The sequence below is a fragment of the Rhineura floridana genome, chromosome 1, assembly GCF_030035675.1.
Source record: "Rhineura floridana isolate rRhiFlo1 chromosome 1, rRhiFlo1.hap2, whole genome shotgun sequence".
In the NCBI taxonomy this organism is placed as follows: Eukaryota; Metazoa; Chordata; class Lepidosauria; order Squamata; family Rhineuridae; genus Rhineura; species Rhineura floridana.
In genome coordinates, this window is record NC_084480.1 from 299,847,638 (window position 1) to 299,871,709 (window position 24,072).

The 24,072-nt window shown below is 42.4% G+C and overlaps 1 protein-coding gene across 11 annotated transcripts in view; it reads right to left on the minus strand.

Annotated features, from left to right (window-relative positions):
• The window catches only part of SAMD12 (sterile alpha motif domain containing 12), a 321,606-nt gene that overhangs the window by 239,510 nt on the left and 58,024 nt on the right, over window positions 1–24,072 (minus strand). For 8 of the 11 annotated variants that reach the window (XR_009759921.1, XM_061605598.1, XM_061605538.1 and 5 more), the window contains exon 3: window positions 1,824–1,953. The exons of 2 other annotated variants lie outside the window; for them this stretch is intronic. Coding sequence is in view for 8 of the 9 variants with exons in the window: in XM_061605598.1 (XP_061461582.1) it covers window positions 1,824–1,953 (130 nt within the window). In the remaining variant the exon portion in view is untranslated. The remainder of the gene's footprint in view (window positions 1–1,823; window positions 1,954–24,072) is intronic. One more of the 11 variants, XM_061605551.1, reaches the window with a different exon arrangement.

The following is a 24,072-nucleotide window of genomic DNA, read 5'->3' on the forward strand; positions in this document are numbered from 1 at the left end:
AGCAATCTGCATTTTGTTTAAAAAACCCAACAACCCTCCACTTCCATGAGCCCCCTCCTTCTATTCCACCCAGACCTCCTCCATATCACCAATATTCCAATCTCTCCAAACCACTTCATTTTAAAACCACATCTACCTGGCTAGGCCAGCAGCGGCAGCAGCAATCAATAGGCCACATAGAGAGACAGGGGAGAAGGGAAGTGCATCTCCCTCCCCTCTCTAGCACCTGGAGCACTACAAAGCAACATGCCGGGACTGAAGGCTCCAATGACTGTGTAGCCATGGGAAAGCTATATTTCCCAAGGGCCCACCAGGCCACTTGAGTCCTGATGCACTATGCCAAAAACAAGGGGGGGATGGAATGCAACACCCTTCCCTTTAACTGTGGTTAGAGCACTATCACCACCACCAGCAGGTCTAACCAAATTAGTGTGGTTTAAACCCAGAGTGGCTAATTTGCAGTTTGGGGGCCTGATCTGCACCCCAAAGCTATTTCTCCTGCTCCCACCACCAAGACCCCACCAATTCTAGCAATTGTGGCAAAATGAAGGTGGGGGGAATAACACAGTGCCCTGACTGGGGGTGCAAATTGCCCCCTCTCTAGTCATTAGATTGAGCATGGCTGTGTGTGTGTGTCTTATGTGCGCATGCATGCATGCAACACACTTCTTGCCCACTCTCTTGGGCCAAAAAGGTTTAGTCACTCCTGATTTGAAAGTAAGAGAGAAGGTGATATGTGAGACTAGGCATTCGGTTGGGAAGCAAGCCAGAACTTTTTTGTCTTTGGTTCCGATTTTAATGTGACCTGAATTTAGATTCCTAATGCTTGCCCCCTCTTTGAGGAGAGCAATACATGCTCCCAAAGACTTGTATCTAACCTCCAGACACCACCAGGTTTGGCCAGCAGCATCTATATAGAAAGCATGTGTTCTTCCATTGAGCTGTGACCCCCCACTCCTGTAAAGCTATGACATTAGAGCAGAATCTGTTTTGTTTGTTCCTTTCACTTATAATAATAATAATAATAATAATAATAATATAATTTTTAGGCCGCCTATCTGGCCGAAGCCACTCTAGGCGGCATACATAACAAATTCAATAAAATACAATAATACAGTAATTACAGTAAATACAATAAAATGCAAATAATCAACAGTGACAAATAGCAGCAAATGTAATACATAGCAACGGGCATTGAGTATATAATTAGCCCATCCCAATAGTCCCAAAGGCCTGACCAAACAGCCAAGTTTTTAAGGCTCGGCGGAAGGTATCCAGGGAAGGGGCATGTCGAAGATTGAACGGGAGGGAATTCCAGAGAGTGGGGGCCGCCACCGAAAAAGCCCTCTCTCTAGTCCCCACCAAACTAGCCACTTTTGTTGGTGGGATTGAGAGAAGGCCCTGCGTGGCTGATCTTGTCGGGCGGCATAGTTGGTGACGCTGGAGGTGCTCCTTCAGATTAAACCGGACCGAAACCGTATAGGGATTTAAAGGTTAACACCAACACCTTGAATTGGGCCCGGAAAACTACTTTTAGCCTTAAGGCAGCCCCCTAACGTGGGCATATATAAAAAAAGATGCCAATTAAAAACCACAGTCCTTTATCAGTATATTTTCTGCTGATCGTTCCTTGAAATAATGTGGCTGCACAAGCTAATTATTCCCTCCTGACCTCATATTGCTCAACATCAGACGAATAATTAAATACACATTTTATCAAACTGTGTCCACCTGGAAAACAGGTTATTCAAAGGTAGCAGCAAGAGAAATGAAACAAGCACACACATAAAAAGTGAAATAGGTCTTTATATTTCATACTTTACCAGTTATGTCATGCTGTTTGAATGACTCACTGTAGATTTGATACTGATTCGGACAGTGTTTCTTCAACCACTTGCACACATCCTGCTGGGTCCACAGTGCCACTGGCTTGGTCAGTTTCACAATATTAGACTGGAAAGGCAGAACAAGGGAAGGACGCTTAGAGAAGGTCGTTTTCTCTCACTTTGGACACTGTCATTTATTCTATGCCTTGCCTTGTACCAGGACACTAATGCTCTAGACCAGCCAGTATTTGCTGGCTGGGGCTAATGGGAGTTTTAGTCCAGAAACATCTGGAAGGCTGATCAAGAGTTTTTGTAGCTGCAGTCATCCCTCCTTGCACAGAGAAGTGATATTATTCTGACACTTTTCCATATGGCTGGCAATTAACAAATCAGCACTTACAAGCCCAGGTACCAGAGATATTTCAGAGTTTAGTGGCAGGTGGGGAAATATCAGAGATAATTCAGATAACAATTTGGATACTCACTTAACATGTCATGCCATCTCAATTAACGCTCTTTAAACTGGAAAGTAAATGTGATGACCCCACCTCGACAAACCCAACAATGGATTCTGAAAATGCTGCCTTTGGGGATCTAATTACATTAATGTTAATAGCCTTTGTATCTTTCACACATTCTAGGCCAAAACTATTTGGCAACTTCTGCATTCTGGGGAGCATTCTATTCTTCAGACACTTTTGCAGGGAGCTGAAACAATCTGACCCCCTCATAGAGAATAAGAATCAGATAATCTGAACTGTGGGTATGAACTGCTGGACACTCTACTAGGAAGAGGTCACTGAGAAGGGTTTTCCTCAGACCACCACCCTAGTCAACCTTTTTGTAGTTCGTTGCCTTTCTAAAATAGGCAAGAAATAACAATTTGGCCACATGTTTACGGAACATGTTGTTAAGCCTGTCACAATAAAGAAACCTTAGCTGATTAATTGCATGAGTTTTAGTTTCATTAGTCAGTTGATTTAAACTTGGAATAATTATCATATATAACAATAGTTTTAAAGAAAAAAGCACTCACTCTTGTTTGTACTGTAGATCAGGGATGGAGAACCTATGGTTCTCGTTCCAGATGTTGTAGAAGTACAACTCCCATCATCCCTTACCATTAGCCATGCTGGGTAGGGCTGATGGGAGTTGCAGTCCTACAACATCTAGAGGGCCACATTTTCCCCACCCGTTTTAGATGAAGCACTTATTTGTGGCAGCATGTTAGAAGAGCCATTCCTTCCTGAAAGAAAGAAGGGGAAATGCCTCAAGATGGAACCTAACTCTTGTCATTTTTATTCACTGGCAGAAAAATCTTTCTGCATTACTCACATGCAGAAAAATCCCAGGTTCAGTCCTTGCCATCTCGAGGGATTGAAAGGACCAGGTAGCAAGTGATGGAAAAGACCACTGGAGAGACATTGCCATGCAAAATGGACATTAATGGGCTACATAGACAAATAAGCTGACCTGGTATAAGGCAGCTTCCCTACCCCTAGACTCAGCAGGAACAGGTGAAAATGATGATTGAATGAATGAAAATCTTGTCTAAGAAGCAAAATCATCAGGGTAGTTTTGAAGAAGTAATAAGGGCAGAACTGAAGACAGTACACTTTGAAAAAGGCATGGATCAAAGAAGAAAAATAAGATGATGAGGGAAAACAGGAAGGAAAACAAATGTATAAAAGAAGAAAGCCAGGAGAGGAATGAGACTTGCACAACAGCCTTTCAGAGCAAAAATGAATATGCCTTAAAACACACTGGAATACACTTCAAACAGCCTGTAAGTGAAGAGCCAACAGCAAAATTCTCATCACACCTTGATTAAAACTTGGAAGGGTCGCTGGAACTGCCAGAGTCTATCAAACTGTTACTGCAAGTGTCTAAGAGAGAGTCTGTGAAGCCGTAAGGCTACATCTCCCAAAAGTGAAGTTCCGTGTAGGGTGGGGGTTTGTGGGGGGGGTTTGATCCCACACAGCTGTAGGTGATCAACAAACTCAAGTACGGACACATATTTGCAGCAACTAATTTGAACTAGCACGGATCTAATGCAGCCCTCACCAACCTGGTGCCCTAGAAATATTTTGGAGTACAACTCCCTTCATTCCTGACTATTGGCCGGCTGGCTGGGGCTGATGGGAGTTGTAGTCTAACATCTGTAGGGTACCAGGTTGATGGAGGCTGATCTATTGAATGTCTCTTATCTTTTTTTTTATTGCTCTATTTTGTAGCTTACAGTTAATTACAAAACCAAGAAAAAAGTAATACTCATCCATGTAAGATATAAAGTAAACAGAAAGGTAATGAATAAAGCATAATAAAAAGAAACATAAATTTGTCCATTTAAGGGAAGTGCTTTGGATGGAACTGATTTTCACTCATTGTCTTTCTTGCTTTACAGGTAAATTGTCTGGGAGAGATGTGCTTGTGCTTACACCTTATAGAAGCTGAACTCCCACTGAGTCGTTTGTTATCATTCCATCATCTTGTAATCAGTCTCTTTTGCATTCCTTATTTTATTTTTCAATATATATCCACCCTTCAGGATTTCAGCTCCCAGTGTGGCTAACCAAACAACATTAAACAGTTAAAAATAATAAAGCATATCAAATGTCCGCCTGGGCTCTTTTTGGGAGGAAGGGCAGGATATTAATTTCATCTTAATTAATTAATTAATTAAATGTCAAATTAAAATGTGTTAAAAACAGCATAAACAATAGAAACATAGCAGCAGCAGCAGCACAAAGCCAATATAGAAGTTACATGAGGTTATCATACTTTGGACATGTAATGATTTGGACACATAATAATTTGGACACGTAATGACACGATTTACTAGAAAAGACAATAATGCCGAGAAAATAGAAGGGAGTAGAAAAAGAGGAAGGCCAAACAAGAGATGGATTGATTCCATAAAGGGAGCCACAGACTTGAACTTACAAGATCTGAGCCAGGTGCTGTGTAACAGATGCTATTTAAGGTCGTTGATTCATAGGGTTGCCATAAGTTGAAATCGACTTGAAGGCACATAACAACAACAACAACAAAAGCAGAGCTTGGAAAAGTTACTTTTTTTGAACTACAGCTCCCATCAGCCCCAGCTAACATGGCCACTGGATTGGGCTGATGGGAGTTGTAGTTCAAAAAAGTAACTTTTCCAAGCTCTGAACAAAAGCCTATCAATGGCTACTAGCTGTCATGGCTATGCTCTGCCTCCATAGGCGGAGGAAGTATGCTTCCAAATACAAGTTTCTTGAAATTGCAGGAGGGGAAAATGCTCTTGCACTCAGGTCCTGCTTGCGGGCTTCCCCCAGGCACCTGGTTGGCCTCTGTGAGAACAGGAAGCTGGACTAGATGGGCCACTGGACTGATTCAGCAGGCTCTTCTTATGTTCAGACCTGAGTAGTTTCAGACAGCTGTGCCCAGACTTAATGTCCACAGGGTTCGGCTTATCATATTGATTCTTGGGGGGGGGATTAGCTTCCTTATTTTCAGCTTCTCCTTCCTCTTAGTGCAGCGCTGCTGGAGCTGTTGCCTCCTGCCTAAGCAAAGAGCCCCCTGCTCCAAAAGTGCTGCCATCCTCACTTTACACAGAGCACTTTACACAAAACAGGGGTTGCCAATATGGTACCTGCATGCACTCACATGCCTGCAGAGACCTTCCCTGGCATCCACAGGGTTCCCTCCTCTTGCGTAAATTGGGCTTGAAAGAAACATTCCATTGTAGCCAATAGAGTAGGGTGTGTAGTGTGTGTGTGTGTGTGTGAGAGAGAGAGAGAGAGAGAGAGAGAGTGAGGTAGGTGAGTGAGTGAGTGAGAGAGAGAGAGAGAGAGAGAGAGAGAGAGAGTTCATTCTCTGGTTTGCAAATGTACGTATACGTCCCCAAAATCCTGGAGCAGGCACTGATGTTAGTCCACATGGACTAGCAGTAACCAGAATAGGGATGATCTGATCTCACAAAGCTTCCAGTTGATCAGTGCTCTGATACAATCACCACCCTAAGAGGGCCTTTACCCCTGTAATAAGTCCAGGAGTTGATTAGCACGTGTAAGCTAACCCCCCCCCATGAAGACATCAATTACAAAAGAATCAAGTACAGTAGCTATTAATGTTTAAATATACAATCCATTAGCAACCTTTTACAAGAAGAGAGGGCTAAAACTTCATACCTTAAGTGTAAATATGTTCCTAGTGCTAAATTACTGCTGAAGTGTCAAGACTACATATTAGAAGCCACTTATGGGATTGAAGGACTCTTTAAACCCTTGTCTGGGGACAGGTTTATGCTGTTCAGTCCTCCTCCTCCTCAAGGGCATATGCCGCCTTCTTTTTTTAAAAATAAAAGCAACATCGATTCACTCCCTCTTAGGGGAATCTTGTCTGCTTAAGTTAAAAATAGCTGCCATTTTAAAAGCACCTATGTGGCTGTTTTTAAGTAGATGGGAAACAAAGAAAATGGCCCGCTTAGGATCCAAGGGTCCAATGTCTGCTAGACCTAAAGTGCATCCTTACATTAGATGAACACAAGGGATTTGAATGTCTGCCTTATCTGTACTGGCAGGGGTTGCTTTTGCCTCCCCCAAACTTTAAAAAAGATACCAACTCTTGTATAATCAAATAGGCCATGCAGTAAATGGGCCAGCTGATTCCAAGATAAATGGGACAACTGCCCTCTTCCCAAAGAGGAAGCCCAGCTGCCTCTGGAGTCTCCCTGTTGCTGCTGTTTCAACTCTATACCAGAAATTGGGCCAGTCACAATGATATTTATTTCTTCAAAATGTATACCACTTAATATAGTAAAAATCTGTAAGTGGTTTGTATATAAACCAATAAAAATGCAAACAACAGTCAATAAAACGTTTGAAAAACAAGAGAAAAACAAAATGCAACTGCATCTCGCAAATAAAACAGAGTTGAGTATAGTCAGAGTCCAGGAAAGCTTGGGGAAGCACATGAGTTCTTAAGAGCTGATTATTTATTTTTTTAAGTTTATATCCCACCCTTCCTCCCAAAAGCAGCCCAGGGCAGCAAACAAGTGATGCAACATTAAAAACATCTTAAACATACTTTATTATTTGTTACATTTATACCCGCCTTTCTTTCACCATGGAACCGAAGGCAGCATACATGTGGTTCCCAGGCGGTCTCCCATCCAGGCACTGACCAGACCCAGACCTGCTTAGCTTCAGCAAGGTGGTGGCTTCATGTGCCTTCAGACCATAGCCTGGGACCAATTCCAATACATTTCCAATACAATATATAATTCCAATACAGATGCAGACTGGCATAAAGGTATCTACTTAAAAGGTCTGTTGAAAGAGGAGAGTCATTACTGTCTCCGCTGGCTAGCAAATTACCCAAGGGAGGGCTTTCCAAAGGGTAGGTACTCTCACCGACAAGGCCCAGTTCCATATCACCAAATGACAATCCGAGAATTGCAACTTTGAAACTGCTAAGGTTGCCTAATACTGGCATCCATTCATTGTTAACTAATGAACTTGCGCAACGGAAATTTTTCCAAAATTCTGGTTTGGAACATGTTCTGCCCCATGTCACTGACTAGGCAGACAGCCTGACCTGGTATGATTCAGGTTCCTATGATCCTCAGCAGAGATCTAAGGAAGAACAGGCACCAGGAAGGTTAAGCATAAAGCAGGGGTGGGGAACCTTTGGCCCTCCAGGTGTTGCCGAACTACAACTTCCACCAGCTAATGCAAACATGGCCAACAGCCAGAGATCATGAGAGCTGTAGTTCAGCCACAGAGGGCCCAAGGTTCCCCACAGCGGGCATAAAGGGTAGAAGGGCCTTAGCCGGTCTTGGAATGGTTTGCCTGAGTTGCAGCGTGTTTGGAAGACCGGGGCACACTGCATAGGGTAAGGGGAGGGGAGGGTTGTACTGGAACCCTGTGGGGCCCACCCATACACATCAAACACAGCTGCAAGACATAGCCAACAAACAGCACAGATTGGTCTTTATTCCCAACTTATTTGGATATATAACTTTCTGAGGGGAAAACTTCTCACCTGTAAAATACAAATAATCAAAATACAAAGTAAACAAATCAGTACGATAATGTGCCCAAATTTTACGCTCATTATGATCTTCTAATAGCCCAGGGAGGGGCACCTCGGACCTAGGGGCCAAATGTGGCCCTCCAGGACTCTGTCTGGCCCTAAGACTGTCCTCAGGCCACACCCTTCACTGGCTCTGCTTCACACCCTTTTTTTTTTGCCTACCTGGAATGTGTAATTGAACTCAAATGAACCCTCTTGCTTGTCTGGATGTGTGAATGTGTAGAAACTAGCCTACTATACAAAGGTAAATTTTGCATTAATTGCTCAGCCTTTTGTCTCTGGTCCTCCCCACCACTGGAATGCACCCCACAGGCCAAAAAAGATCCCCCAACCCTTTAACAGGCTATACACTGTTGCGTGCACCCCAATCTCTGAGCGGTAAGAGACTTCCAGCGGTTCCAGCACTTACCCAGGATTTGGCTTCCTTGGAATGAAGGTCAGCAGAGACTGTGGTGTCTTTACAATATATGGTTTTATTACACACAGGGCTGTGGAGTCGGAAGCAATTTTGGGTGGAGTCGGAGTTGGAGTCGGTAGAAATGTACTGACTCCGACTTCAAAATAAAATTAATATTTTAATTTTAATATTAATATTAATACATTAATATACATTTGCCATTTATGAAGGAGACGGAGTCGGAGTTGGACAGTAGAAAAATAGAGGAGTCGGAGTTGGAGTCCAGGGTTTGACATACCGACTCCACAGCCCTGATTACACATAGATACAACCTGAGCATGAAATGGAAGGGCTCACACACCTCAGCAGATCTTGCTTCCTCCACTAGGCTTCTAGGGAGGCTCCTCAAAGTCATAACTGCTTTGGATTCAGCTCAGACAGTGAGACTCTTTCTAGCTCCCAGTTCAGATTAAAAACATCCAGGCTACCTCCTGGCCCTAGGATTGGGAGGGGGGATGCCTACCCCAGTTGTTCCTATGGCAATGCATCTGCTTTTGACCAAGTCTTCCGACATGTAGATCAGGTACTTGACAGACTTGATATGAACCCATTACCCTAGCAAAGGAGCTGATTTGATCAATTCAGCAGGTTCTTTTACTACAAATTCCATCTCTGCAGACAAAGAATTACAGGTTTGAAGGGTACCCACAGACTTCATCCATACCAACCAACCAACCCCCCGACCCACCAGGCCAATCCTATAACAATATATTTTATGAAGTCTCTTAAACTACGTAGATAATACTTGAAAATGTGTGGCAAATCATTTAGAAAAAAAAGAAAAAGGGAGAGGAAATCTCATGGAAGAGATTGTTTCTGAAAAGCTCCCTCCACCAGAGGACAAATCAAATCACCACCCTGGGGAACCTCACCACATCTTGCTCTTCAGGTGGGCCAGGCAACAGGACTGAAGTCACCAAATATTATCTTCGCTTGTTTATCAAGTGCTATATTACAAAGCTGCACATCACCCTGGTTGTAGCTTCACTATTCATGAAAAGACACTGCAACAAACAATCAGACCATCACTCTCTCTCTGTACACCACCCGTTCTTTTACTTCAGAACTATTATTTTTCAAAGTACTACCTGAATCCATTCCTTTTTGTATTAAGTTTGTTTTCCGAATTGCACTAAACAAGGATTTACTATGGACTCTGCTAACAATAAAACTGACCACTCCAAAGGCAAAACAAGAAAAAAAAAAGGGGGGGGTTAAATCAGCAAATTTAATATGTGACATTTAATTTCATGCTCTGTTTGTTCCACTGTGCAAAGCAAAGAGTAGTTATATCATGGGCTTGAAAATAATCATATTTTTTTTTAAAAATGATAGGTTATGCATTATTTGACTGCACATTTCCTGGATGGGGACATTAGCAAATAACTTCCGCAGAAGCCCTTAACAACCAGAAAAAGTTTAAACAGTGACTTTACAAGGTATCTCTACAGATTTACAAGTCCTGACTACAAGCTTGCACTTCCAAGGTCAATGTATTCACCAGCATTTCCACATCTTTATTTACTGTCATTTGCCCTCATAACCCAAGATGTCTCTACTTCAGAATGGTAAAGATTTGAAGTACAATTCCGGGACAGCAAACATTAATGTGTTTTACATTCTGCAAGCCTGGTTTCTTAAAAGAGGTTTGTCAACAGACAAAGCTGAGCAACCAGAAAAGCAAATTTTGAGCTTGGACATGTGCTTCGATTGCAAATCTATAGAACAGTCAGGTAACCCATTCTAAAAAGGGAGCTCAGACAGCCACAAAGACAGAAAGCAAACACAGACTGGCTTTTTCCAGCTTTCCAGTAAAATGTTTGAGAAGAGGCTAGAAACCCCTTGAGGTAACCTACAAACAAAAGGCATGGGCTATTGTTTCGTACTTGCATCCTGCCCTTCATTGAGAGAGATTCCCAATTCTGTCCTTGCAGCAATTCTGCAAGGTGGAGCTACTGACTGGCACAAAGTCACCCATGGCTCAGCAGGGAATGGCGCCCAGGTCAGAGTCAAAAGCTCTACCTACTTTCCCCACACTAAACTACAACTGAATACAAAACACAGGGGTGTCCAATCCTTTTGCCCCTGAAGGCTGTGGGTGGATGGTCAAGGAGTACATGCCAAAGTGTGTTGTCATGAGCATGACCAGAGCCAATGGCAAGTTGCTCAACTGTGGTCCATGGACCACCAGTGGTCCACAAGCTTCATTCAGGTAGTCGATGGCATGCTTTTGGTAAAACTGGATGATTTGTGGTTTAAAACTGGAGATAGCACATGCATCGTTAAACATTTATATTGATTTTAATTGTATTATTTCTTGTATCGTATTACAATTTGAACTCTACGGAATTCAAACTTTAATACAATGTATAAGAAATAAAACAAACAACAAAAATACAATTAAAAATCTTACAGTGCCTAGCACAGCATGTTACAATTGCTAGAACAGGCAGAAAAATCATTAAGTGGTCCGCCAAGACCCTCCACGATTTTCAAATGGTCCGTGAGGGGGGGGGGAGTTTGGGAACCACTGCCCTAGACCATTCACATATGCACTCACAGTGCCTGGCTTCTACAGTGGTTCAAGACTGCCACATGCACAAAAGTTCACAAGAAATTACCCAGAAATGACTTTTCCTCTAAACTGCCCACTTACTCCCAATTTGCCCAGCCACTAAATCAAGAAACCAAGTAAAGAGGGTGGATGGAAGACAGAACGATTTGACTTTTGGGCATCTCGGAAAGACTTTTTTATGCCAACAGGCTTGATGCAGCTGTTTGGAGCTTTTTTTTACCGGGCCACCATGGTAATGATTGTTTTGCACTGTTTGTAAATATGTTTTATTGTTGTGCTTTGTCCTGATATTGCAGTATATAAAGGGCAGTATAAAATTATTTTTATAAATAAAATAAAACACACTTTCCTTGGATACCCCAATAAGCCCAAGAGAAAGAGAAAGGCAGCTCCTTCCTGCATCCAATATGTAGGAACTTTTTACAACTGTAGAGCTGGGGCTTCTATTCCAGACAGCACATCTGAGTGAAACTCCTTGCTCAAACTCCTTTGGCACTACATTCTACCTGCTTCCCTGGCTACAGCTACAACCCTTCCACATCATCTCCACAACACACTTCAGGAGCCACCCCCCCACACACACACACCGAGTTCTTTCCAGAATCAACGGAGTGATCCATACTCAAGGCCTCAACTTCCCAATTCAAATTGCCGCCCTGGGCTTCTACTGGGAGGAAGGGCGGGATAGAAATCAAATAATAAAAAAAATAAAAAAATAAAATAAACTTTAGGTCAATGCCCAGGCACTGAAAACAGCAGGCAAGACGCTCACTGGATGCTCTGTGGTCACCCCCCTCTAAGAGCAGCTGCCAGAGTGTTGAATAAGGAAGTAAATGAAATGCTGCGAATCAGCAGCGGCACAACTTGGAAGATAATCAGCAGCAACGGTGGCCAAGAAGGCAACGTTGCAGAAACAATGTTCCGCACAACACAGGAAGCGGACCTTTAGTGTTGTGGTACCAACCCTTTGGAATTTCTTCCCCTTAAATATTAGACAGGCACCATCTCTGTTATCTTTTCGGTGCCTACTGAAGACCTTTCTCTTTCAGCAAGCCTTTTATGTAGAGACCTTATCCCAGTCTGTGTTGGAATTACTTTTTAAGATGTTTTTAAAGATATTTTAAAACACTTTAGTTTTAATATTAAAGTCTATTATTTTTAAGAAGTTTTAAAGTGCTTTTAGTGTTTCTTCTGGGAGGAAGGATGGGATATAAATTTAACAAATAAATAATGTGGCCCATTGGTTATCCATGTGTGGTATAACATAATTAGCAATTCAGCCTCATTTCAACTTTTCATTTATTTCTATTTATTTATTACATTTATCCCCCTCTAGGATGTACACCTTAATTTTGATTTATAACCTGCCTGTCATCCTAATGTCCCAGGGTAGGTCACAGCAAATTACAAACACAAGAATAAGGTGGGGAAGGGCCGTAGCTCAGTGGCAGTGCAACTGCTTTGCATGCAGAAGATCCCCGATTCAATCCCCAGAATCTCCAGATAGGGCAGGGAGACATTCCTTTCTGACATCCTGGAGAGTTGCTGTCAGTCGGTGTAGACAATACTGAGCTAGATGGACCAGTGGTCTGACTCAGTATAAGCTAGCCTCAAATCCAGTACAAGCCAGCCTAAAAATATACATATCAAGGGTCAAAGGACAGGGGAAAGAGGTATGTCTTCAGCATATAACAAAAAGTGTATAGTGAAAGTGCCACATGCACCTCTGTGGGGTGGGAGTTCCACAACTTAGCGGCTGCAATAAGAGAATACCCTCTCCCAGGCTACTACCTCGCCCCACTTGCCCAAGCTTTTGAGGCTAATGGAACTACCAAGAGGGCCTCCTCTGCTGATCTTAACACCTGAGAGGCTAAATAGGGAAGGAAGTAATCTTTCAGATATTTACAGTTGAATCCTAAACAAAAATGGGTGGTGTCCAATGACACTCCTACTCAAAGTACTGAACCCACTGAGGATGAACATACATTACTAACTTTGGCGTATCAATTTCAATGGGTTTACTATGAGCAGGACTTAGCTGGATACAACCCAATATATTTACAGCTCCATCCTAAACAAATTTACTCAGAAGTCAGTCCCACTTTGTTCAGTTGGATTTGCATTATAATAGGTATGTTTTCAGACTGCAGTTCTAGGATGTTTTCAGACTGCTGCTAAAATTGATCTGTGCCCCTAACATTTGAAATGTCAGAAAGAGAAAAACAGTTGTCTCTTAAAATGGTGTGTGTGTGTGTGTGTTTGTAGTGCTTGGCAGTTAGACGTCATAAATGTGTTTTACTTAGCCCATCTCAGTCCCAAAATGTTAGAAATATTAGACTTTCAATGTTTATTACATACTAGCCAAAAAAATAAATAAAGGAAAATAGATCCCTAGACTTTCAGACACTACTACTGTGAAAGCAAAATACATCCTCAGAATGTTACCCTCCATTCTTGGGTACAAATTCAGAAAACATATGATGCCAATTCACAGAAAGACAAGAAGCACTTTTGATATGAAATAGAAGAGGGACACTGAGATGTAAATCTCAAGCGATTACATAGATGTCTGTGCATGGTACACACCTGGTTTCATTCTTGTCAATTTTAAGATACAATATGTTGCTTCAGACCAGGTGCTAGAAGTCTTTTCCCTTAGAGTTTAATTAAATGCTTCTGATGATAGCTGCACCAGTTGTGCCTTAACAATTTGTAAAAAGCTAGAAGGAAGTTGTGATTCAGAAATATTGAGAGACAACAGGATGCAACCAATACATACCCACGTTTTAAAAAACAAACAAACACAAATTGTTTATTGTAAAGTTTTTCAAATACATGAAGGGGACATGATATCCAATATTCAAAAGAGACACTTTCAACACAGTTGAAAAACAAATAAATATAATGACAATAATAATTGGAGGGGGTGGGTGGAAAAGAGGGAAGGAGGGGAGAGGGGAGGGAGGAAAGGAAGAAGGGTAAGGGAAAAGAGAGGAGGAAAAATGGGACAGCAGAAAGAGGGAGAAAGGTGAGAGAGGGGGATAGCAGAGAGGTTGGAGAGTGAAGAGAGATCAGAATAAGGTGTTGCTAAGGAAAAGGACACCCATATTTCGGTATCCATATCTCAACATCCATTTTTCAATATTTGACTTATATACAGTATATGTGACTTTAAAGTTAAGTGACAAGGAAAGTTTTCTTTTTTAAAAAAGAATCATTTTAAATATATATTTCCTATACTGAGCAGGGGTTGGACTTGATGGCCTTATAGGCCCCTTCCAACTCTACGATTCTATGACGTATGTCTCATTATTAATTATTATTGCTATTACTACTACCTACTACTACTACTACTATTAAAAGCAATCATATCTCACTTTTCCATGACAACAAAAATGCACGAAGGCGCTTACATCAAAAGCTGAAATGCAGTTCTATAGCTCAGCGGCAGAACATCTGCCTTGCATGCAGAAAGTCCCAGGTTCAATCCCCGATTGGATCTCCAGGTAGAGCTGAGAAGAACTCCTGCCCCAAACCTTGGAAAGCCACTGCCAGTCAGTGTAGAATATACCAAGCTAGATGGACCGATGATCTGACTCAGTATAAGGCAGCTTGCTACGTTCCTCTGTTTATGTGCCTAAAACACAAAAACATAACAGGAGCAGCAGATAAAAAGAAGCAACCTGAACCCCAGAGGAACCAAGGCTTGTGAAATCAGGCGTTGGCCAAGTCAAAGGCTTTCTGAAATAAATAAATAGGTCCACAGGTGGAAGCCAGATGGAAATCCCATGAAGGGTGTTCCAGAGCCTAGATGTGGAAGCAAAGAAGCCTCCCCCTGCTTCAGATGGTGGCACGACACACAAAAGGATCTTCCTTTTGACTTGAGTAGAGTTAGTTCCTTTCAGTATTCTGGTCCTAATCCATTTAAGGTTTCAAAGCAAGGATGGGGAACCTGTGGCTTTCCAGATGTTGCTGGACTCCATCAGCCTTGGTCCTAGACCCAGAATGGCCAATCGTCAAGGATATAGTCCAGCAGCATCTAGAGGGTCACAGGTTCCCCATCCCTGCTTTGAAGCTAACAATCAGCACTTTGAACTGAGCCAAGAAGTCAGTATACAAGTTTGTATCCAATAGGAGTCAAATGCTCTAAGAACCCGCCCCACATGCAACAACCCATATACGAGATTTACTATCTAGTGACATAAGCATGGAAAACCACCATGGTACTTCATAAGGATTAAGATTTCCCACTTCCTGGGAACCTATCAAAAGCCAACATTTCCCAAGATGTGGCATGTCTCAGGTCTCAGATGAGTCAGGTGCATTCAGAATAAATGGTATATCTTAATAAAAATAAGGAACAAATCATATTGCAGTACGTATAACTTCCCCAAATTAATGTGAGAAGGAATAGAAAGTGTAGGATTTATAAGCAGAATCTTTATAAATAACTCTGTGCTTCTTTGAAAATAAAAATGCACCAGGGAAACTCAAACTGTGCTAAATAATTCTGTTACTTGCATAAATTATGCAAATATGTTTGTTTGCTTATTGTGCATAATTTATCCAGTCAAAGGAAAGGAACGGTGCATGGCACTGAAGCCCTACCCGAGACCATCAAAAAGCCTAAAGCTCCTATCTGGCTTTCAAGATTCCACTAGGGTTATTTTAAAATGTCATTTGTAACCATAAAGCAGGGTGGGGAACCTTTTTTGGGCCGAGAGAGGCATTATATCAATGGAAAGCTGTTGGGGCTGGATGTCAATAGTGGGCAGGACCAGACCTACACACAATTCCACACCCTTAACACAAAGACACAAAGTTATTTCCCAAGGGAATGGGCACACATACATTCTTAGTAATTCCACTCGTTTCACCTCCTGTTTTCTCCATAGACTTTTTTTTTTACACACAAAATGTGTAGTCTCCACTACCGAGTCCTGATGGTGCAAAAGGTAAGAACTCACTAATCCCAGGAGAAGAATATAAATCATGTTAACTTGACTGTATTCCCTGCCTTGTACTTCTTCAAAGCCTCAAACTTCAACATTTAATTGCACCCTGAAAACTGCAAGGATGACTATTTTCATATTTGCAAGTAACTCAAAACTGCCTCTCTGCTGAGACATTGTCCCCTCTGCTTTGATCTTCTTGCCACAGATCTTCTTGCAGAGGAAGGACCTGTAATCATACACTTAGCACAACCATCAAAGTCCTTGTTCCTCTCGCCAGCTCCCTGTCAAAGAGGGTGGATGAAATCGGCTGCATCCAGCCCACAGGATAGGACTTCCCTATCCCACCATAAAGATTATGTTGAGAGCTGGTGTAGTGGTTAGAATGTCAGTCTTGGCATGAACCCAGATTTAAATTCCACAGGTTCAAATATCAACTCCATCATGAAGCTCATTGAGTGACCTTGGGCCAGTCACTATCTCTCTGCCTAACCTACCTCACAGGGCTGTTATGGGGATGAAACAATAATGGAAAGGGATAAAGCATGAGCGTATGCTGCTGTGAGCTCCCTGGACGAAGAGAGGGATAAACATGTAACAAACTATCAAACATATTCTGAAAATACATTCCAGGTCCTGAAAGATGAACACCCTCGAACGTGCAGGACATCTTCAAGTAGGGAGGCAGAATATATATTCCAAGCCCCAAAACCTGGAGAAGAAACCTGGTCAGATGCATGGCATTCAGGACCACTGACAGTTCACTTGAGAGATGACTACTTGGTTCCAATGACGTCTCAGGGTCCAACTAGGTGTCCACTTAATAATAGGCTGGGGAACGTGGGGCCTTCCAGATGTTTGTTGGACTCCAACTCCTATCAGCCTCAGCCAGTATAGCCAGTGGTTAGGGATGATGGGAGTTTAGATGTTGCTGAATTAAGATACCCATAGGTTCCTGGCTTAATATATAAGATGAATAATGGCATGTATCTTGATTTTCCTTCAATCATGACAGATATGGGAGATCCCAGTTCTTATTGGGAATGCAACTTGGGGGAAGGGAGGATTTTCTCTTCAAAACCCCATTATGTTAAAAATAGAGATCACCTCCCCACGCCACCTCTAGTACTGCTAGAAACTTTTTCTAACATTACTTGCTGCATATGGGAGAGGGGGAGCAATCAGGGTAGTGAAGTAATAAGAGTCAAGAGTCCCCCTCACCTGTAATTGTTTAAGGAAAAACAAGTTATGTAGCTATGTATTTAATGCAATGGCTACTTTGGCCTGCAGTTCTAAGGGCCAAACGGCAAGTTAAGTGCAGTTTTAAACACCCTCTGCTGCTGTTAAGGAGGTTCTGGATCAGAACTCCCCTCCCAAACCAAACTGCAACATGTTATGTGTGAATCCTGTTGGGACTACGGCAGGAAAGCGTAGAGCTTTTTGCAGTCCTAAACTGGATTACGACCACCGTCCCACATGGCACCAATTGTTGGTTTAAACCAGTGATTCCCAACCTGGGTGCCACGGCCCCCAAGGGGGTCGCAAAACAATCAGAAAGGGGTCACGAAGATGATAGTGTTTTTTTTAAAAAGGAACTGCAAATAATGGTAAGCCACGGGTGGAATGTTGGCTCTACCCCTTTCTATCTCTGCGGTACTACCCCGCCGCCAGCAACATAACCTTTCCCACCCATGACGTCGATCTCATGACGCTCCCATTGTCTCCTCTCACGGCACTGGATGAGCTCACCCTTCCCGCCTAAATCCTCTGCGTAGTTGCAGAGTGGAAGTAACACAACTGGCTGGAGCGGTGTCTTTTTCTGGTCAGCCCAGCCCAGCTACTTGGTCACCTTTCCCTCCCTTCTCCCTGGCTGGGTCCTCTTCTTTCCTTTCTTCCCCCTCCTCCACCCCCCGCGCCAGCCCTGCTTGCCTGTCATGTTGGCACCTGGAGGAGCCAGCAGCGAGTTTGGCAACTTGCTGCGCAAGTTCAAGTTGGTCTTCCTCGGGGAGCAGAATGGTCAGCGCATGGCTGAGGCTGGGGCAGGCGGCAGGCGAGGGCATGGAGGGTGGGAGGTCTCTGGAGCAACAGGAAGCTACACGGAAGCAGGATTACTCCCGGAGTGGTGTTAGTGTTATGCTCTCAAATGCATACGGTACCTCATAGAATATAAGCAAAATCAGGTAAGATATCTCCCCCCCAAGTCAACACCTGTATAAAATCTCATGCCCACAAATAGGCTTTCGTTTATTAATAATCTGTATATAGCCATAGGCTATTACAAAAGAAGTATCAACATATATACATTAAAAGAAGAAATGCAATGCTTGGATAAAATAAAATTTAAACATCAATTTTCACCGCTATTCTTGATATAGGTGGCTCTAAGTTCTTTGCAGCCAAGGCGAAATTTGCAGTGGAAGTTACTATATATGGTTGAACAGAAGATAATAAAAAGTTACTTTTTGAAACCTATTCAAATTGTTTTTCATGTTAAGTATTGGAAGTAAGAATTTTGCTCTTGGTAAAGAAAACATTGGACAGTCTAACAAATAATGTAAAAGATCATCAGGTACCTTACAGCCAGCTATACATAGTCTTAAGTCATATGGGATACCAAGATATCTGCCATGTAAATAAGACGAGGGCATTACCTGAAAGCGAAGTTCAGTAAAGGCTTTCCTAAGTGGAGCCCTTGTCAAAATATCTAGATAATTGGGCCACACATAATTGGGTGTGATATACAAGAACCATCTTGAGAAGTGAGAATTTGCAATTGCTGCCCTATCTTGTTGTAGATCAGAATCAAAGATCTGGTTACGCAAGGTGTTGGGGCTTAGATTACTAAGCGTGGGGGGGTGTAAGGAGGTACTGGACGCCTAGGGCAAACATTTTTTTTGCCCATCCCCCATTTACCAGCTGGTCTTCCCAACATAATTTAGTTAGAGAGGGAGGGTCAATAGCAGAGAGTTTTTTCCAATAACATAAAAACACTAGATCAATCCTAGCCATTATGGAGGGGGAAGTGAGTTCTGTTCTCAAAAACGCTGCCGGGGTGCCTTTAGGAAGACCTAAGATATGCTTGTAAAAGGTGTTCTGGAGTGGCTCTAGGGCTCGGCGCAAAGAAGGGCCCCAAATCTCACTTCCGTACAAAATTGATGGAAGGATTTTTGAAGTATAAAGTTTGGCCATGGGTCTTAGCAATTGGCCACCTTTGGTATAAAAGAATTTCTTCAGTAGACCGAGGGCCCTGAGCGCTTGGAGTTTAATGTGGGCCAAATGATGTGACCAAGACAATTTATTATTAATATATATTCCCAGATATTTGAAGGTATGAACCTGCTCCAAGGTATGGCCATTTAAAAGCCAGGTGGATTTAGTTTTACTATATTTTCCACAGACCATTATTTTTGATTTTGTATAATTGATTTGTAGAGATTGTGAATCACAATAATTTTGGAGGTGTAAAAGCATTCGTTTGAATCCGATTCTAGTCTGGGAGAGGAGGAGTAAATCATCGGCGTAAAGTAAAACAGGAATCTTCCTTTGTTTAATCGCAGGAGGAAAAAATGTGGGGGAGGCCATGGCTAAAACAATATCATTGATGAAAAAATTAAATAAGAAAGGGGCCAATATACAGCCCTGTTTGACTCCTTTCCTCATTTGTACTTTTTGGGATAGAACCCCGTTGAAACCCAGTCTAATTCTTAAATTAGTATCATGATGTAAAATTTGGAGGAGCCACAGGAGTCTTTTATCGATGCCAGCCTTATTTAATTTCCTCCAAAGCAGGAGGCGATCAATTGAGTCGAACGCGGCCGCAAAATCGATAAACGCTAAATAGAGGGAATTTGAAGATCTCCTTTTTACTTTCATAATGAGATGGTGAAGGATATATAATTGATCGATAGGCTTTCAGGTACCCTATCTTTCCTGGGTGGGCAGCAGATGAGGCTCAGTGCGTGTGTGTTTGTGATGTCATTCTAGGGAATTTTGTGAGAAATCCTGAAACAAGTTCAAAACTAAAGGCACTGCAGATGCATGTTAGTTAAGGGTGCTAAACGCTTCTCTTCCCCAGTCCCAGACATAACGCTGCTGCACCACCACCTAACTAGCCGCCTTCCTCCTGAACTAGATGGTTTGGGCTGAACAGGAAGGTGTGCACTGCAAGCTCTTTTGAACAGAAGTGATTCAGCTTGTATGCATAGTGGCTGCGCAGCTTAAAACTACCCAACATACATTCTATATCTGGTGATTTTCTGCCAGGCAGCCACAACACATGCAATCTGGATCATTCCCATTCTAGAGTGCCTACACTGCACATCTTCCTGCCAAACACGGTGTGCAGGAGGAAGCCAGCCCAGATTGAAAACCTGCAGTAAAGGGAAAAGGGAGTGGAGGCAGGAGAAGCTTTTACCAAGGCTTTTCTCCTCTCTGATGAAGGGGGAGCAGCGCTGGGCTGAAAAAGTCAGAAGGCATTTCTTCTTCCCTCCCAGCATGGTAGCTTCTTGAAAAGTAAGAGGAATCCCTTTTCTTGTGGGGGGGGGGAGGTGAGGAGAAGGGGGGGAGAAAAGAAGCCAATGCACTTGTTGCACTGAAATCAAAATATCGAAACAAGTTAGATGTGGAACCAGATTTAAGGTTGAAACTTACATCGCTTCAACCAGACTTCCAATCTGTGACAGCTGCAAAACAGCACCTGCCTTCTCATTAACTCAGTTATACCATGGATGTATGAGCCTGATTTTAAGAACCTGTCAACAGTTAAATCATTGGGTCACCTGAACGCTCTTGGGCTGCATTCACTGCACATTTATTCCACTATTATTCCACTTGAAACAGTCACGGCTTCCCCCAAAGTATGTAGTTTCTTAAGGGTGGTGAGAGTTGTTACGAGACCTTGTTCCCCTCACAGATTACAATTCCCAGAGTTTCCTGGGAGGAGGGTTGGAATGTTAAACCACTCAGGGAACTGTAGCCCTCTGAGAACAGGAGCCTCCCCTCAGCACCCTTCATAAACTACACTTCCCAGGCTTCTTTGGGGGAAACCATGATTATTTAAGTGGAATAATAACGGGATAAATGCATGGTGTGAATATGGCCTGGTTTCAGTCTTCTTCACATTGTGAGTTTCAGAAGTAATTATCTGAGCAGATTCATTTTGGGAGGGGCCTGTTCTGGAGTTCCTGTGTGTGTGTGTGTGTGTGTGTGTGTGTGTGTGTGCGTGCATGCGTGCGTGCGTGCGTGCGTGCGTGCGTGCGTGTGCGCACGAAGCCCCTAGTTACCTAGTAAGTTAACTATCCTTCAAAATTTGTTAGAAGTTGTTTATATTCTGTAATCTGCCCTGGGACTTTCTGGTGAAGGGCAGATAATAAATATAATCAAATAAATATCATCATATTTGTTGTTGAGATGAATAACAAAATGACATTACTTAACACTTCATTGTGTATTATTTTCAATTAACAGAGACTAAAATTACAACAATTAGCATGTAGGGGTCACAAAATTTTTTGAGTTTACAAAGGGAGTCCCGTACTCATAAAGGTTGGGAAACACTGGTTTAAACTACACTTATATGAAATGCTACAACACATTTCCCGTAATGTGCAATTTGGCCCCAGCTCAGGAATAACCCTCCAGATGTTGTTGGACTACAATTCCCATCAGACCCAGCCAACATGACCAATGATCAGGGAGGATGGGCTGCAGTCCAGCAACATCTGGAGAGCATTCAGTTGGCTATCTCTGCCCTGACTGTCAAGCTCAGACTCTGTTTCAGAGCTCAAGCCCTGGCACTGTCTCACCCCACCTGTCTGGCTTCTCTTTGCCCATGTCTTAGTCCTGCTTGATGTTCAAGGTCTAGGTTATGACAGATATAAAGAAGCTGAAATGATTGAAGTTACTGGATACAGCACCCATGCCAAGCCATCTGCGTTTTAGGTGTTTACACAGAGTTGCAGAATATGCACATAATCCTTTTTACAGCAACTGCCTTTCTTAAGACGGAGACACTGCTTTTGCTGCCACCACTGCTATGCTGTTAAAAGAAAACTGGAGAGAGAATTGACATGCTGATTCTGAAGGACAGAAAATTTGATTTTCTACTTCAGTATATTGACAGTAAGAGCAAAAGGAAATTAATCAACCACTTTTGCACTTGCTTGGGTTGATCACTGGGAGCCCTCAGTCTCTCTTTTGAGATAAGCAAATATAGATGACAAAGCTTGTCATGTAATTCTTTGCCCCCTTAATTGGATTACTTCAGATTCAATTCTGCAAATCAATGGCCATGATGCAAGCACTGCAGACAGAACGACAACAACCCGCTATTCCAACTGGTACTCAATTTGGTGGCTGCTTTCTTGATGCACTTTATAAACACACATACATTCCAAGAAATCCTTGAAATAAGTTAGGCACCATAAAAGATGGTGCATAGATTAATAGCCAAATATCACAAAAAGGCTACAAAGATGGATTTGTAAAAAGAACATGCAGATATTAAAAGGTGACAGATGAACGACAATTAGCCCAAAATTAATTTCATTCCTGCTTCACCCCCCCAAAAAAGTCATTTACCGTGAAAAATACATGTTATTTTGCTAGCCAATTGGAAAATTGACTAGAGAATCAAGGATCACTGCTTTTTATTGCAACTTCAAACAATGGTTTGTTCTTCATGGAAAATTCACTACACAATTCAGTTTTGTTAGTACAAAATGGAAATAGGTAGGGACAAAAAGCAAACCACCCTGCAAACAATGAGTAACATATTTATTCAGCAAGAGGAGGAGGGGGAAAATGTAACCTTTCTGTTGGAATCATGGTTCCTATGTTATTCAAGCAAGCCTTGCAAAGGCAATGTGAATTGTTTTTAAGGGAGATACAATCATGTCTCTTGATGAGGATTTTGGACTGGTCCAGAAAGTAGAAATAGGCTTACACATTGGCTTACACATCCCTGTCATGGGCCACAAGGAGAAACTGGCAAGATTGGGAGGATGAAGAAGGAGTTGCCAACTTTGGGGAGGACATTGCCAGCACTGATGAAGGAAATGAGGTGGTTACAGAGAGCCTCTTTCCAGAAGCCTCAAAGCTGGCTAGTGATGACTCTCTGCCAGTTCCAAGGCCAAGCGTAACAGCGAAAGAGTTAAGTGCTAATAAAAACACTGGAACTTCTCAGGCAGGGGGAAGTGAAAGCAACGCAGCAGAGTCAGAGTCTGGGATGTCTCCAAGGTCGCAGAAGTTAGAGAAGAGTCCAGTTTTGTGGCATCTGATTGGCTACTGTGGGAAATGGGATGTTGGACATTTGATGCGATCCAGCAGAGCCCTTGTAATGTTTTTAAGTTTACATTTCTGCAATCAAATATATCTACAGACCTGCAGGTGCTGAGGGACAGAAGAGTTTTCATTGCTTTGCAGTTACTGAGCAATAAGATGCAATAAAGATATTACTGAATAGAACAGTTTTAGGCATCTTCACAAGATCCAAGTGTTGTTACTTTTAACCAGGCACTTGTTCCTAAAATGCTTATTGAAAACACATTGCACCTTTCTTTACTTAGGCCTTCAATACCTATCTACTTTGCTGCCAGATATCTGGACCTACGTTTGAGGCCTTTTAAGAATTTTGGTTTAACACATTCTCCATGATTAACCTTTTATAAATTTCTTACTTTTAGTGGACATCAAATGTGTCCAGGGACAGCATTTTAAGCCCCACAAGTCTGTGATGTCTGTCAAGAAAATTGTGTGTCCTGATGAAGTGACTGCTCTGCTTTTAAGCTTCAAGTTAACTCATGGCTACTATCTACGAATGATTTAGATATTTGGAAAAGCGACCCATGAATAACAAAAGTGTGCCTGCTGTTATGTGCACAGACCCCTTGCATGTTGGAGTGATGCAATCAACATGATGAAAGGCTCTGCAGGAGTACCCAGTGTGGCCCTCACCACAACAGTGTCCCAAGGGCTTTACTTTTCCCCAGAGAGAAAATTGCCACTATTATTTTATATATAAACATACACACACACACACATATATATAGCCTCACTCAATAGTGATACAGTATAACAGCAATCCCTCCTTTAGCAGGTTCAGCTGGCACCAATCCATCATTTTTATTTCGCCAGAGTTTTTAATGGACGATTGCTGGCTGATGTTTTTATTGTCTGCTTTGTCTG